The following is a 12,991-nucleotide window of genomic DNA, read 5'->3' as shown; positions in this document are numbered from 1 at the left end:
CACTATCTGTGGTACCTAGAGTGACACAAATGAACATTGAACACGTCAAACAAAAATAGTTTTGTGTTTTACGAAGATATGAAATGATGTTTTGAAAATGTATTTATTGACAGTCTCGCGATTTTGGAGTGCGTAGAAATTTATCAGGATAATTCGTATGAAAATTTAAGTACATCGGCGACCTGCATTAATATCAAAATGAAGGCTTTACTAGCAACTGTGATTAGTCTTGCACTAACGACTGTGGTTATCGGCAATGCCTATTACCAGAAGAAACAGTTTTATCCCTCGATAGTTTATCTTACAAATTCTAATCCTAGTATGGCTGTAAGTAAATTATAATTAAAACCCTTTGTATATAAAACTTGTAGCTTGGTTACAAGTCTGTCATCATATTTAAGTAATATATGAAAACTATGTTTAGAATCTTATTAGATGTGTAGCTTGTCTTAAAGTGTTTTATTATTTAATAAAAAATCCTTTGCAGGTTATGTATTTGCAAGCCTTCATACTAGTTCTGCTAGTTGGCAAACTGTTAAGGAAGATATTCTTTGGACAACTTCGTCCAGCAGAATTCGAGGTAAATGTGAGCTCTGCTATTCTAATTTCTTAAACATTTTGAATAGAAATGTTTGCAAGCAAACTTATTATTTGTGTTCTTGTTTTAGCATTTGATAGAAAGATCCTGGTATGCCATTACGGAGACCTGTTTGGCATTCACTGTCTTTAGAGATGACTTTAATCCAAAGTTTATTGCGCTGTTCACTCTGCTGTTGTTTCTCAAAGCATTCCATTGGCTCGCCGAAGATAGAGTTGACTATGTGAGTAATTGTTTCTAATAATAGTTAAAAACAAAGATGTTGTAAGTAACATTGTATGTGTAATTAAAATTCCTGATATCTATTTTGACCAAAACATGATGAATAATAGGTATCTCATGTACTCGAACAATGGTTTTTAAGTCATACTAGGTTCTGTCCAAGACTTCAAGAAAGGTTGCAACAATTGCAATCAATGTCATTACTTAACAAAAATTTAAAATTTGCTGTAAAAAAATTTAATATCTTGGAAACAAACTTGTTTATTGATGATTATTTCTTAATTGCCCTGCCATAATGGGACTTAGAGTTTAATTGGAAGAAGCCTCTGCCCATTAATTAATTGCAATAGGCTGAGTTGTCCCAAATCCATTTTTAGAATATTTGTTTTGATAATGGAAAATATAAACAGAATAATCAGATTCTAGAAATGTAATACAGTTCTTACTGTTACACCAACCAAATTCATACAGTATTAAAAAAATAAATATAGGCCAAGCAAGACAATAATTGGAAAATAAAGTTACATCATACTAAATTAGAATGTGATCTTATGTAGATGGAGAGGAGCCCGGTAATTGGCTGGCTGTTCCATGTGAGGATACTGACCTTGTTGATGCTGCTGGCGCATGCTGACTTCTACTTCATCCACCATGCTTACCAGTTCACCGCGTCCAAGGGACCTTCAGTACAACTCGTGTTTGGTTTCGAGTACAGCATATTGATAATTATGATTGTCAATATTTTGATTAAGGTGAGTTTTTAGTTATAAATTTAAATATTATAAGTAATGTCAGCTTTGCAAAAACAGCATGTTATTGTCTGCATTTTAAAGTCTTACATTAGCAAGTTACAAAACAAATGAGCAGGTTCAAAGAAATTTCTTGACTTGGGTAGAAATACACACACTCTTTCACATTCTTTATTTGACTATTTTTATTTTAATATTTGTGAAGAACATTAAAAGACAACAAGTAGGCTTTTACTCAACTTTCTCCTAGACACAGTAGTATATTCAATTTATATTCTTTCTATGAACTAGTACGTTCTCCACACCATCGACTCGCGCTGGGAGGCTCCCTGGGAGAGCAAAGCCGCGGTGTTGCTGTACACCGAGTTGGCTATCAACTTCCTGAAGGTGTTGCTCTACATCGGCTTCGTAGCGGTCATGGTCAGGATTTACACATTGCCACTCTTTGCATTCCGCCCGATGTATGAAACAATGAGGTAAGGTCACTTTCATTTAGATTTAATTTTAATCTATTTTTTTTTAACAATTTCTAGTATGGTATTATGGCTAAACTTCAAAATTAATGGTAGGTTTAAAGATAGGCCTTTGTCCAGCAGTAGATTAATCTGATCGAAATAAAATACGTAAACAAACTGAAGTCCTCACTATCTTTAAAACTGCTGACGTCCTTTTTCAACTTTGTTAAAAAAATGATAAGTATATGCTGAAGTGAAGGCCCTCATGGCTCACGACAAATAACAAATTACGTCAGTTTGTTACGAACAGCTCAACAGGTTTGAGCTAGTTGATCTGTAATCTCTATCACTAAACATTATTAAAGTGCTTATAAAAAAGAAACCAGTCATCATTGGTTGGTGGGTTAGTTATAAAATAAAATATAATTCGGAATTGTTATGATGACTTGACAGTTTTACTTTGATTATCGAGGTAGATTGAAATCATATTGAAACTTTCTGAAAACCATGGTTCCTCTCGCGTTCTTCAGATTCCAGTTTATGTAAAAGCCTGTCTAATTTTATAGAGAATCAAATTATTTTCGACCGCCAAAATAAATCTTATCTCTCTTTATTTTATTAGTTACCTGCCAGTATCTTAATATTTCACTAAAATCGGTACAACAATTTCAAAGATCACATGGAACAAACAACAGGCAAAATTCAAAAAGTTTCATATTTGTTACGTTGCACATTCCAATTGTTGTAGTTAAATCTATCGTGAACACGTTATCAATATTCAGAAACGAATGGAATATTTTCCTTCATTCCGTCACACGCATACTTTGTGAATATTTATTTAGCCTGAGCTGCTTATAACGAAGAAAGCTAAACAAGTCTTAATTTACAGGAGTTTCAAGAAAGCTTACAACGATGTGGTATTGTCGCGGCGCGCTATACGCAACATGAACACCCTGTACCCTGACGCGACTCCCGCTGAGCTGGCGGCCGCCGACAACGAGTGCATCATTTGTCGCGAGGAGATGCACACAGGTCAGTTCTTTTATTTGTTAAAAAAAACAAAAAAGGATTTGGTCCCAAAGTAGGTCAAGCATTTGTACTTGTCCTGAGCCTGACTGTCTTTGTGCATGTCATTTAAATGTTTGTCAAAACCCCTGCAACATAAGTTTTTTTTTTTAATTTTGGCCAGAGTCGTTTTTCTTTATTCTTAACGCAGTAAGACAGAACGAGGATGTATGCATCAAATATTTGTTCTATGCAGGGATGTAAACAATGAGTGTAACACAAGTATGCAACACATCTTTTACAGTGCTCATTGAGGGGGGTGGCCCATTAATACTACCTGTTATTTTAATTATAAGATGTACTTGACATTGTGTCTAAACAAATAGCTGGTCCGGTCTTTTTGATAAGCTTGCCACAAAAAAATTGTATTAGCTGTTGGTTATCAAGACATTGGTTAGAATTTTTCTAAATCTTATAAATAAGTCCACGCGTCGTCTCCTCGTTTTATCATGGTGGAGGAAAGAAATAGAATAATATATATCCTATTTCTTTCCTCGATAAATTGGTTATCTAAGACTGAATGATTTTTGTCCAATTCGATGAGTACTTCCTGAGAAAAACGCTTTGAAATAAACAAATTCTTCAGCTTTATATTATTAATAGTAATATTAGTACCTATAAATAGATTTGTTGTAAGCTATCAATTCAAGGATAAGCAACTTAAGCTAGTCATATAAGTTTTAACTTAAGCTCCAAGGTACTTCAAGGGCGAAGGATCGAGCCGTTTTAGTGCATGTACGTGTTCTCAAATGGAAATGAACAGCAGACAACCATGTGACGGTAGTTTACTCAGACTAGACGTTTTAATCCTTTAGGCAAAACTACAGCAAATTGCTGCGTAAATGATGTATTAAAGAATAATTGCTACTAACTACTAATTTGTATGTTTTTATCGCGATATGTATTACGAATTACAATGTTTTCCCCATTGGTCTTCGTACGAATATATTGTGACAACCAGGGTTCTGCTTAATTTCCCTGGTATAAACCTAAATATAACTAAAGGTCAAAGGTCTTCTTTCTAGTCTAACGTTCGCTTGGTGTTTTTTATTAATACATGCATCGGTACACAAAGCTATAAAATAATCAATAGGATCAGTCCACGTCAGCCGTACTGGAAACATTGAACACAGGTGTTAGGTCGACTCTTAAATTAATAAATTAATACAAACAGTAAAATTATCACAGCTATTCAATCAATTGCACCATACGTTTTAGTATTAAAGGAATAATGTTCCTTTGTTTTAGTCATTGCGAATTTGTCTATACTTCGATTACCTTTAAAAAGATACTCATCAACTTTTCTGTACGTGAAAGTTCTAAATTTAAAATACCGTATTATGATTTTCCAATGTTTATTCGGCACGACTTTTTTAAAGCAGTTTTGATGATTATTCCATAATTAAATTACAACAATCGAGTATTTCGGTATTATTATAAAGAAAACCAAATGAAATGTTAACCATGCATCCGTTGGACAGAAAGGCGATCCCACTATTGTAGATATTTCATAACTATGTACCCATGTTGATAAAACCAATATGTATACATATTTATAAAACTGTAAGTTGTTATTCAATTCTTAGCATTCGTGTTGATAAAGTACAAGGTCGGTGAAACCTGAAATTGTGTGGTTTAATTAACATTAAGACTTACGTTTTACAATACCAAGTGGGGCGACCTCGAGTATTTAGTAGAGTTGGGAAATATTGTGACGTGTGTTTCAGTGTATTGTTTTCTGTCATTAAAATAGTAAAACAGCGAAACTGTTTACAACGTGACAAGGTCAAAGATGTTTTAAAAAAAAATTACCATAAGACCTACTTGGTATATAATAATATGTTTTCTTGAAATGGCTAGGTCTTGCAAAATTAGCACAATTAATCTTCCTTATAAATAAAAATATGATAATAGTACTTTTTGCTTACTTATGACATGCATCCTGCGTGCTTTGGTTCGACATTTAATTTTTTGTTTTGAAACAAATCACGTTTGTATTTCTTTTTTAGGGGCAAAGAAGCTACCGTGCAACCACATATTCCACGCTGCGTGCCTGCGGCTGTGGTTCCAGCGGCAGCAGACGTGCCCCACGTGCCGGCTGAACGTGCTGCGCGCGCCGGCGCCCGAGCCCGCGGCCGCGCCCGCGCCGCCCGCCGCGCAGCCGCCGCCGCCCGCGCCCGGGCCCGTGCCGCCGCCCTTCCCCAACATGCCCAACCTGCCCAACATGCATAACATGCCGCCGCCGCCGCGTAAGTCGCCTCCAACACCATACTCAATACTCAATCATTTATTACGTTCCATAATGTACATGAAGGTCTTAAAAATATAATGATACAGTACCATTATGGACCCTGTCGGGCACATCAAAATCATATGAGGCTTTTACTTAACTGGTCTAGCAAACATTGCATACGCAATCCTTTATCCGGAGTCCTGATTGAGGACTCCGCTTGGGTCCGAAATCAATCGGGCGATCCCGATAATAGACTGTTATATCATTTAAATATGGATCAGCCTCACGAAAGTTACAATAACATATAAAATCAATGTACTTAGAATTGATTTGATGTGTTTATTGTACATTTTCTTAAAATATTATTTCTTTCTTTACGTAAAAGATTTTGAAAACAAGGGATTTGCTAGGTATTACATTAACTCAACTACAGCATGTAAGTTAGTGTATTTCCGTGCAGCGATGATGGCGTGGGGCATGCCGCCGCCGCCGCCCCCGCGGCCCGCCTCTCTCGCCAACCTCACCACCGCTGAGCTGCAACGCATGGAGGGCAACGAACGCAGGAACATTGAGGCTCGACTGCAGGTATACTAACATCATTATCAGTGCAGTCATTTCAACATAGAATAACTTCCATAGGCCTCCCCGTTTTAGCTATTCTTCGGTGTAATAAGAAACATAAAAATCACAAACACCTATAAGTCTTGTAAAATAAAAGATTATATTTATTTCAGATAATATTGACATAACACAAGCAATTTCGAATTATCTAGATTAATTGTACGTAAGCAGTTGTTGATGATTTAAACTCCGTGGAGTGAAGATAATATATATTGATAACAATGAGCAATGTGCGACGTAGGTGAATAGCAATCCCAAAACAGTAGCTATTATTATACTTTTACATTGTACATAATGCATAATTAAACGAAATACTGGTTTTTTATGAACGTTACTTACCCATATACGTAGTTTTCATACGGCGGTCGCAAACATAAAATAACACAAATAATCTTTAGGTATACTACTGTATTGTTTAGATAGAGGCAAAAATACGTTAATAATAAGTTTTAAGATTTAAGAAGTAACGAAGGGGTGGATAGGAATAGAGTTTGTACAAGACAAAATAGAAAGATGATAAGGCAATTCTCAAGCTGTTAATGTATTTAAGCATATTTTTCGTTCACCCTTTGAAACTCTATTCGACTATTCCCAGTCAATAAATCTTATACATGTGTTCCCTTGCTATAGCTGCTTCGGGAAATTCAAGCGATGCTGGATGCCTCAGTGCTGCTTATGCAACAATATTCCACTGTTGTCGCGAACCTGCCCCAGAACAACGCTACCGTCTCGACACAAACGGATATGTAAGTGCTACACGTTGTTTTGATATTAAAAACTATCACACGAAAAGCAGCAAGTAAGTATGTGTTGAATGCGAAGCTGCTTACCAATTTTCAGTGGCGTAACTTGTATTTTTTTTATTGACTTGACTTAAAAAAAAAGTTTATTTCGTGCTTCCTAACTACTACAATGATACAAATATTTATATTTAAATCATATTAATGATGAAACATCTTTCGCTTACAACCGCCATGTACAGGGTTAGTTTTTAACGTCTAGCCGAATTTTAACAATACGGTCTTAAGGGCGAATAAGTAAAATATATTTTAAAATTAATGAACGATATTAAAAAAATCTTTTAACAGAATTAATATATAAATAAGAAAATATATAAGTGACAAGTATGATATTATCTTATTATTAATGAATGAATTAGCGATCACAGGTTGAGGTACGCTTGACACGGTCGGTGCATAAGGAGGTACATGAGGAACTCGTTGAGACACGATGGTCACCCATACCATCGATGTCGTAAAGAGTTCATCCACTTTGACAGTATTTACGGTCAGAAACTAGAAAGTCTGACAAGCAGTCTAACTAAGACTCTAGATAGACGGACCTCATTTCAACTGCAATCCAAATGCAAATTGCTGTTCAAGTTCAGTTTGAATGCAGTTGACACGACTGCAATAGAACTGCAAACCAAAGGTGCAGACCGATTGTACGCCGCTTGAAATTGAAGGGTATCGTGTTGCCCAGGTATCTGGGCTGAGGAGGTCAGATAAGCAGTCGGCCCTTGTAAAACACTGGTATTTAGCTGCAACTGTTATTGATTCAAAATTATCTGAAAAAAAATTGGCGTTCGAGAGCCGTTAGTGACCGGTTCGGTAGATCTGGTCTGTTTTGCCTTATTATATCATTTGTTATTTAATAAAGAAATCTGTTCTTCCAGTAAAATAGAAGTGGTGAACCCGCCAACGTCAGCATCGGCGTCGCAGGCCAAGTCTGAGCCGGACGTGGTGCCCACCACGTCGAGCTACAAGCCGCCCGCCGTGCCCTCCACCAGCAAGGCAGACCTCACGGACGACGCTAGTATGCAGCCCGATACTACTACAGACTCTACTAATAGGTAATTATTCTTACGTCGGTCAAACGAGGTTGAGCGTTAGCTCAAAATTAATTAAAGTTCCTTTGCCATTAGGAAACGAGGTAAAATTTCGGAAATGCCCATGCGTCCTCAGTCAGCTTATATGATGTGGCTGAACAGCGCTAGAGAACAGATCAAGCTCGATAATCCCGGTATGAAAATTAACGATTTTGCTAAAAAAGCAGGCGAGATTTGGAAATCTATGAAAGACAAGACTAAATGGGAAGAGAAGGCTGCTAAAGCTAAAGAGCAGTACGCTAAAGATCTCGAGTCTCACAACGCCAGAGAAAGTGGCGAATAAATCCATGGAACAGTCTAAGCCTGCGTTAAGGATGCATAGATAGTGGTTTGTACCGACCTCAAATATTAGTTTATCTTAAATGGTTCTTACATAACATACACAGGGCACAGGTCCAACATGCAGAGTCATGTTGAGAACTTTAACCTAAAATTGGCAGATTACTCGCTATTGGCAGTGTAATATCTTAATACTAGATATTTCACTAGTGTTCCAGGCTACCCCTAGCCTGTAGTCCGTAGACTCTACGGCGTAGAGCGGTGCGCCACTGATTTCACCATCGTGAAAAACTCTCAGACCCGGAGCTGGGTGCCTCTTTATTTATATTGGATATTATCTATATACTAATATATAAGCCTGAAGAGTTTGTTTGTTTCAACGCGCTAATCTCAGGAATCTGTGAATCTGTGTTGAATAGACCATTCATCGAGGAAGGTTTTAGGCTATATACCATAACGCTGCGACTAATAGGAGCGAAGATTTTACTATAAGTTACACCACATGTTTGACCCTTACTGTTCACATTAGCTGATGTTACAGTTGTTTTTTTTTTAATATCATTCTTCGGCACCGCCGCCTAAAACTGTGTTGTTTTTTAAATGAAAATTGATTTCCTTGTTTCCATACCCATTCAATGGAATTGTAAAAGATGTGATTTTTTAATTCCAGAGACAAGACTGATGCCGATGCGGATGAACTGAGGAGACGACGACTGCAAAAATTCGCGATGGATAAATGAGCTTGTTAAAAACTATTTGTTTCGATTACCTAATGTACTATTATTTAATGTACAAAGTGTTTCGGTATGTGTAAGCATTATCTATTCTAATCTGAAATAAATGTATTTATGTTCTTGTAAATATAATGGGATATACACATGAATACATTACAATCATACTTTGCTTTCTTATCACATACTATAGTCTGTTTTAAATAGATATAATAGATATTTATAAAATTACGATTGCAGTTTGAATATTGTGCTGCGCGATGTGCGTGTTGTGATGAAATGAAACAATTTTTTCTTTTTATTCTATAATACATATAATTAGACTACAGTAATAGGTAAAGCTGGTTTAGCAGTTGTATAAAGCATTTATGTATCCATAAACTTTGTTATTGTAGTTCTCCAAGACTGGCATGCCGCCGAAGTAGCGGCTGGAGTCGTAAAGCTTTAGGTTGTTCTTGCTGTACCAGATGTTCTTAGTGCCCTCGCTCCCATCCACGTTCAATGTGTTTAGCTCCAGTACACCAAAATGATACTTCTGTCCATCTGTTTGTATACAATTTATGTATATTGGCTCAGGTAGGTCCTTTACATCTTCCTATGACAAATATTAAACATATTATATTTATTAGTGACATGTATACATTAAATACTTGGAAACAGGTAATAATTGTAATTAAATTATGTGTTATTTATGTATTTCGTAATTTCTGTCTATCAGTAACACATACAGCCTTTCCCAAATATTGTAGTGTTTAGGAAGTATTTATATAAATTTTTAGAATTTAATAATAACTGAATTAGTGATAACTGTTGTGGTAGGTAAAAAGATTGTATTCTATATTGCATTCTGAATAAAACAAAATATTTACCAAAATTAAGAGCAAACCTCATAGTTGTATTTCATGGATCTCTCTTATTACATTACATAAGATAAATGTTTTAATTACATGAAATAACGTAAGTATAGTTATCAAGGGCAATGTTAAGATTCTGACATGACATCTTTTAACACTATATAATAATTCGCAAATAAAAAAGAATTTGACACTTACTCCATGTATTTGCTTAGCATAAGCACTGGCAACAGTAAATGCATGAGTCAGAGACCTCCCAAGGATCTGGTCCTCTGTCACCGGTGTCTCATAGACATTTTTGACTTCCGTGCTGTTGAAATGCAGCCATGTTGTGTGCGGATGCCTCACACTTACACTAGGGCGGAAAGCTGGAACATGTTTCCTTATAAATCTCATATACACAAGTCAGTATAATATATATAGCTAGCTATACTAGAGACATTATCTATGATGGGTGTGTAATTATAATACTCATAACTTTGTTTGCATCTGCTGTTGAAAAGAATAACAATTGGTAAAGCTTGTGTTTATAGCTATTTACTTACGGTATTTGCTAGTTTCACTATAAAAATGTTCTGGAGGTAATGTGACAGTGTGCTTCACAGGGTACAAATCGGGGATCTCTTTAAAAGCAACATCTTTATCCAGGTCATGTGTAACTGGTTTGTGACTGGTCACCAAGATATGTGACACATCCTGAAACTGTATCAGCTCATCCTCCTTGTCAAATACAGTTTGACTTTCAACATCATTCACAACATATTTGGACTGAGTGACTTCACTGTCACTAGTCTTTTCAACCAGTTGTAGTAATCTATTAGTTAGAATTTGGCTGGAAAAAAGTGAATGAAATTGCATTATTTGTTTGTATCCATGAAAGTAAAATAATTTGAATTCCACACTATATTGAAGTGGCTTTAAAAATTTATAAGTAACAAGCTTAATATTTACTTTCGTCTCTTGTCTGTAATGCCAAGAATTCTTGGGAAGTTATAAGCTGGACGATCTTTATCCTTGATTTTGGGCAACTTTTTCTGTTCACAATCAAAAACATTAGCAGACAAAATAGCTTTTTTAATATTTTCATGAATTGCTGTAGGTGCTGGCATCTCTGCTAATTCCTCGATCTTCGGTGGCAGTCTGTTTTCTGCTATTATAGTTTTTGTTAGGACTTGAGCTTGTGATATGCCCTCTAGTAGAACATTTGTGCTTTTCAAAGTAAAGCATGGCCTTGCCTTGTACTCTGGATGATTTTCGTCTAAAGGAAGTGGCGGCTCAAAAGGTCCTACTATATTAATTCTGGAAAAAGAACAAATACATTAAAAGTGAGTAACGGTGTGGAACATTGCGGCGTAAGCTTTCGTGCCTTATTTACGAATTAAAAAAATCTTGAATATATGAATAAAAATATGAATAGTTGAATATAATATTACACATTAGTGACTAGTTTGTTCAAATTTAAGTGTGTTTATGTTACCTTTCCCGTTCTTTAGGCTCGTCTTTAATAAATTCCAAAGCATCTTCAACTGGAATGCCTTTAGCCTTTAAAACGTCTTCAACTCCTGTGTCGATAGGTACTCGTTTCCCTTGAACGACCCAATGCTTCTTGAACATAAAACCAATGTGTTGTCGATTTAATACTTGGGAAAGTCGCATTTTCACAAATTCAGAAAGAAACTTTTAAAAATAATAAGATAACCTATAAGATATTTCTTGACAGATACCACAGATGTTAGATAACTTCAATTCTGTTTGGCCAACACTAACCGTGAAGACTTGAAGAGCCAGGAAAAAAAAAAAAAAAAAAACTTCAATTCTGACAGTGACAGCTTTGAACTATTGTTGCCAGTAGTTAATTCGAATTTAGGTTGCTTGCAACTTTCAGAAAGGCGCTGACGAAGTCACAGCTAAAATATATTTGTATGCTGTACCATATTGCTCAGAGTATTAAAATAAATATTATAAAATGGATATCAAAATTATTGAGACTTTAGTTAGTGCTTTTATTTGACGAGAATGTGTATCATTTGTCACTAGTGGGTTAAGATGGCCGAGTTTGTGATAAGAGCTCTGCCCATCTGGCTAAGAAGAAGTATAACATAATAAATAATACCTGAAATGGCTTAAAGATACCATCATTCTTATTAGCTACTATTAGCTAGCTGGCTTGACTACTAAAGTTTTGTCTTCTGAGGCCTGGAGTTAATTCAATCTGTATTTGTGATAGTGGTTGAGGTCATCACGCCAAACCCACTACACGACCTATCGCGGGTTCGATCCCGTGTAGGACCTGCGTTTGTGTGTTCCACGAATGCTTGTTTTGAGTCTGCGTGTCTTTGTGCATGTGAATTATATGTTTGTAAAACCCCCGCGACAAAAGGATTAGGTAAATTACTTAGTAAAAAAAGTACTTCTGTATGGATGCTTGGATTTTGAATAATTTAAATACGAGCTACGAAACTGTTTAAGAAAAACGTTAAATGAAAAAAATATCAACTGAGTAGGTTTATCAAGTCCGAAGTTCAAGGTAACAAACATAAAAAAATACAGATGAATTGAGAACCTCCTCATTTTTGAAAACGATTGAAAAATAATTAATGGAAGAAAGTAAACATTTTTTTTGTCGATTGGTTCAAAAGTAACGCTAAGTAGGTACTTCTAAAAAGGAAATTTTAGACAATATCCAAATGCACACATCTCAGGGATATTTCTGTAACAGCTAATTAAGCTTGTTTCTTAATGTACCTCATATCTGCAGTAAAGCCTGCAGATAGATTTCTTAATCAATCTATGAATTGGTAAATAAAAATATAGTTAGATTATTTCATTGGTTTCATCGTCAATTTTAGGTTTTAGGAACTACCTATTTAGAAGACTGTGTAGCAAAAACTAAGAGTCAGATATTTATTTGGTTGACCTTTAGATAGTGCGTCAACGTTTTAAATAAGTCTGTTGCGATTACTTTGTTGTTACATACAGACCTATTTATTTTTATTGGTTTGTTTGCCCTTACCTTACTATAATTGATATTGTGTATTTTCCATTGACCCTGGTTTGATTTAGGTCTCATATCTTTAAAGAAGATAACGACAATCGTAAAATCAAGTTGAATGCTGGCTAATGAACATATTTTAAACTTTTTAGAGATTTGTACTCCTGTACTCATGAGATTTTTTCACTTTAAGACCTTCATATAATTACGAATTATCTTATCATATTCTTCATACTCACCATGCTCGGCTTAACTCCTCACTCATCCGTATCCATCCGTAAATAGGTATACTTACTCAAAGAAA

At 35.6% G+C, this 12,991-nt stretch overlaps 2 protein-coding genes across 4 annotated transcripts; one reads left to right on the top strand and one right to left on the bottom strand.

Moving 5' to 3' along the window:
* Positions 1 to 12: 12 nt before the first annotated feature.
* LOC113504865 (E3 ubiquitin-protein ligase synoviolin B) lies at positions 13 to 9,008 on the top strand. Of its 3 annotated transcripts, none has more exons than XM_026887354.1 (12): positions 13 to 327; positions 488 to 580; positions 669 to 821; positions 1,378 to 1,572; positions 1,861 to 2,045; positions 2,914 to 3,056; positions 5,099 to 5,338; positions 5,783 to 5,907; positions 6,574 to 6,689; positions 7,619 to 7,795; positions 7,868 to 8,159; positions 8,781 to 9,008. In XM_026887354.1, exons 1-11 carry the CDS (start codon positions 199 to 201, stop codon positions 8,112 to 8,114), a joined length of 1,803 nt encoding a protein of 600 aa, XP_026743155.1. In that variant the 5' UTR covers positions 13 to 198; the 3' UTR covers positions 8,115 to 8,159; positions 8,781 to 9,008. The 3 variants fall into 3 exon arrangements, with proteins under 3 accessions (XP_026743155.1, XP_026743154.1, XP_026743156.1); XM_026887353.1 differs by having other exon boundaries at positions 7,853 to 8,159; XM_026887355.1 differs by lacking the exon at positions 7,868 to 8,159 and having other exon boundaries at positions 15 to 327.
* Positions 9,009 to 9,129: 121 nt separating this feature from the next.
* On the bottom strand, positions 9,130 to 11,444 carry LOC113504867 (39S ribosomal protein L37, mitochondrial). Its single transcript, XM_026887356.1, has 5 exons — positions 11,173 to 11,444; positions 10,647 to 10,994; positions 10,241 to 10,527; positions 9,894 to 10,063; positions 9,130 to 9,436 (listed from the first exon to the last, which is right to left on the bottom strand). Exons 1-5 carry the CDS (start codon positions 11,349 to 11,351, stop codon positions 9,188 to 9,190), a joined length of 1,233 nt encoding a protein of 410 aa, XP_026743157.1. The 5' UTR covers positions 11,352 to 11,444; the 3' UTR covers positions 9,130 to 9,187.
* Positions 11,445 to 12,991: the final 1,547 nt, after the last annotated feature.

This window comes from Trichoplusia ni, chromosome 23, assembly GCF_003590095.1.
Source record: "Trichoplusia ni isolate ovarian cell line Hi5 chromosome 23, tn1, whole genome shotgun sequence".
NCBI lineage: Eukaryota > Metazoa > Arthropoda > Insecta > Lepidoptera > Noctuidae > Trichoplusia > Trichoplusia ni.
Note: the sequence above shows the minus strand (reverse complement) of the source record. Positions and strands in the feature narration are given on the sequence as shown.

What these genes read in the sequence shown, in the direction of transcription:
- LOC113504865 (XM_026887353.1), top strand. Translation starts at nt 199, where the DNA reads ATGAAGGCTTTACTAGCAACTGTGATTAGTCTTGCACTAACGACTGTG. An exon ending in TTGTCAATATTTTGATTAAG is followed by an intron (nt 1,573 to 1,860) that starts GTGAGTTTTTAG and finishes TCTATGAACTAG; the next exon opens with TACGTTCTCCACACCATCGA. An exon ending in ACTACAGACTCTACTAATAG is followed by an intron (nt 7,796 to 7,852) that starts GTAATTATTCTT and finishes AATTAATTAAAG; the next exon opens with TTCCTTTGCCATTAGGAAAC.
- LOC113504867 (XM_026887356.1), bottom strand. Translation starts at nt 11,351, where the DNA reads ATGCGACTTTCCCAAGTATTAAATCGACAACACATTGGTTTTATGTTC. An exon ending in ATTACAGACAAGAGACGAAA is followed by an intron (nt 10,528 to 10,646) that starts GTAAATATTAAG and finishes ACTTTTTTCCAG; the next exon opens with CCAAATTCTAACTAATAGAT. An exon ending in TAGTGAAACTAGCAAATACC is followed by an intron (nt 10,064 to 10,240) that starts GTAAGTAAATAG and finishes AACATGTTCCAG; the next exon opens with CTTTCCGCCCTAGTGTAAGT.